Here is a 1,337-nt window from a genome sequence, read left to right as displayed (position 1 = left end):
ATAAACCTTGTCATTTGATGGTGAGAAACTAACACCAGAAGTTGGTGCAGAGTGCTGCTTTAGCCAAGAAACCTGTCAGAGATAAAAATAATTACCAGTTATCAAATGAAACGATGCACAGTAGGCAAGATGTACATGTGAGAGACATCAACCCAAAGAGGCCAGACGCTATATTAAGGGATAATAAAGATCGACACGAAATGCAAAGCAAGATATCACTGCACTTGGTGAATTGAACTATTATGGCTATCAAAGCATGTCCGAGGATGCAAGTGGAAGGAATTGCAAAGAGAGAGGATGGAAAAACATCCACGTCTCATTTTTCAAAGATATAAAGGAAGGAAGAGCACCGGAGAAGGATCAGAGGAAGGACCATAACATGTTCTTAATTTCGGAAGGTAGGGAGGTAAAATATGTACTGTGACGGGGACAGGGAGGTTCCAAAATAATTCTCTCTGAAAACTTCATAAAATTCATAACCATTATTCAGTGTTTTGTATGTCACATGCAAGCTTGCACTCCAACTTTGAAGTCCACTGGCTAAAACGTATAGTGCTTCTAACAGCACAGCACCTAAAGCAGTAATAATTTCTCTTTTTGAGAGTTTTGACTACCAAACCCCCAAAGAGCAGTGATAAATTTTTCTTTTATAGAGTAAAAGACTGTCAAGCCCTCTGAGAAGTAACAGGTGCAAATAGATCGCTGATTCTTGTTTCAGAGAACATACTGACAGCAATGTTCTATGTCAGCCAATTGCCTACTGCCCATACCAAATTAGCGGATGAGAACTGCTTTGCAAATGCAGATTGCGAGGAGAAGGAAATGGAACTCCCTATTAATCTCCAATTATAACCCTTTTAACCAAAGACAGATCTAGGCACTAATACAAATGTAATGAAATTAAATTTATCATCTCAGAACACCAGAATGTCAACAAACCTTGGGGCTGCGACCAGTTGTATCCCACAGGTGGATAGATCCATCATCACCAGCTGTCACCAATAAGTGCCTGCTAATCTTAGAATAATCAAGCACTCTCAAAACCTGATCTTGTGATAATCAGACAAAGAAAAATGGCATCAGAAAACAAAGCATCATTCCAAACACCAAAGTAAATTGCAGCTATAAGATGCTTTACGGCAGAGTGGGACTTGGGAAGAATGAATTAACCTGCCCATTTGGATCCTTGAGTTCAGCAGCCTTTGCACCAGAAGCAAGGTTGTGAAGTATAAGATTCCCATTAAGACTAATAGAAGCTAGGTGCTCATCTTTGCAATTGTACATTACACCGCTGATAGTATCAGTATGACCTTTCAACCATTTGATGCAACGCTTCC

At 39.8% G+C, this 1,337-nt stretch overlaps 1 protein-coding gene across 1 annotated transcript in view; it reads right to left on the bottom strand.

The window, feature by feature from the left end:
• Nucleotides 1-1,331, bottom strand: part of LOC107839273 (protein NEDD1-like) — a 1,543-nt gene extending 212 nt beyond the window's left edge. Inside the window, exons 1-3 of the mRNA XM_047395541.1 lie at nucleotides 1,171-1,331; nucleotides 940-1,044; nucleotides 7-72 (exon numbers count right to left, since the gene is read on the bottom strand). Coding sequence (XP_047251497.1) covers nucleotides 7-72; nucleotides 940-1,044; nucleotides 1,171-1,284 — 285 coding nt within the window. The 5' untranslated portion in view covers nucleotides 1,285-1,331. The remainder of the gene's footprint in view (nucleotides 1-6; nucleotides 73-939; nucleotides 1,045-1,170) is intronic.
• Nucleotides 1,332-1,337: the final 6 nt, after the last annotated feature.

This window comes from Capsicum annuum, chromosome 8 (genome assembly GCF_002878395.1).
Source record: "Capsicum annuum cultivar UCD-10X-F1 chromosome 8, UCD10Xv1.1, whole genome shotgun sequence".
Taxonomy (NCBI): domain Eukaryota; kingdom Viridiplantae; phylum Streptophyta; class Magnoliopsida; order Solanales; family Solanaceae; genus Capsicum; species Capsicum annuum.
This window is presented reverse-complemented; position numbering and strand designations above follow the sequence as displayed.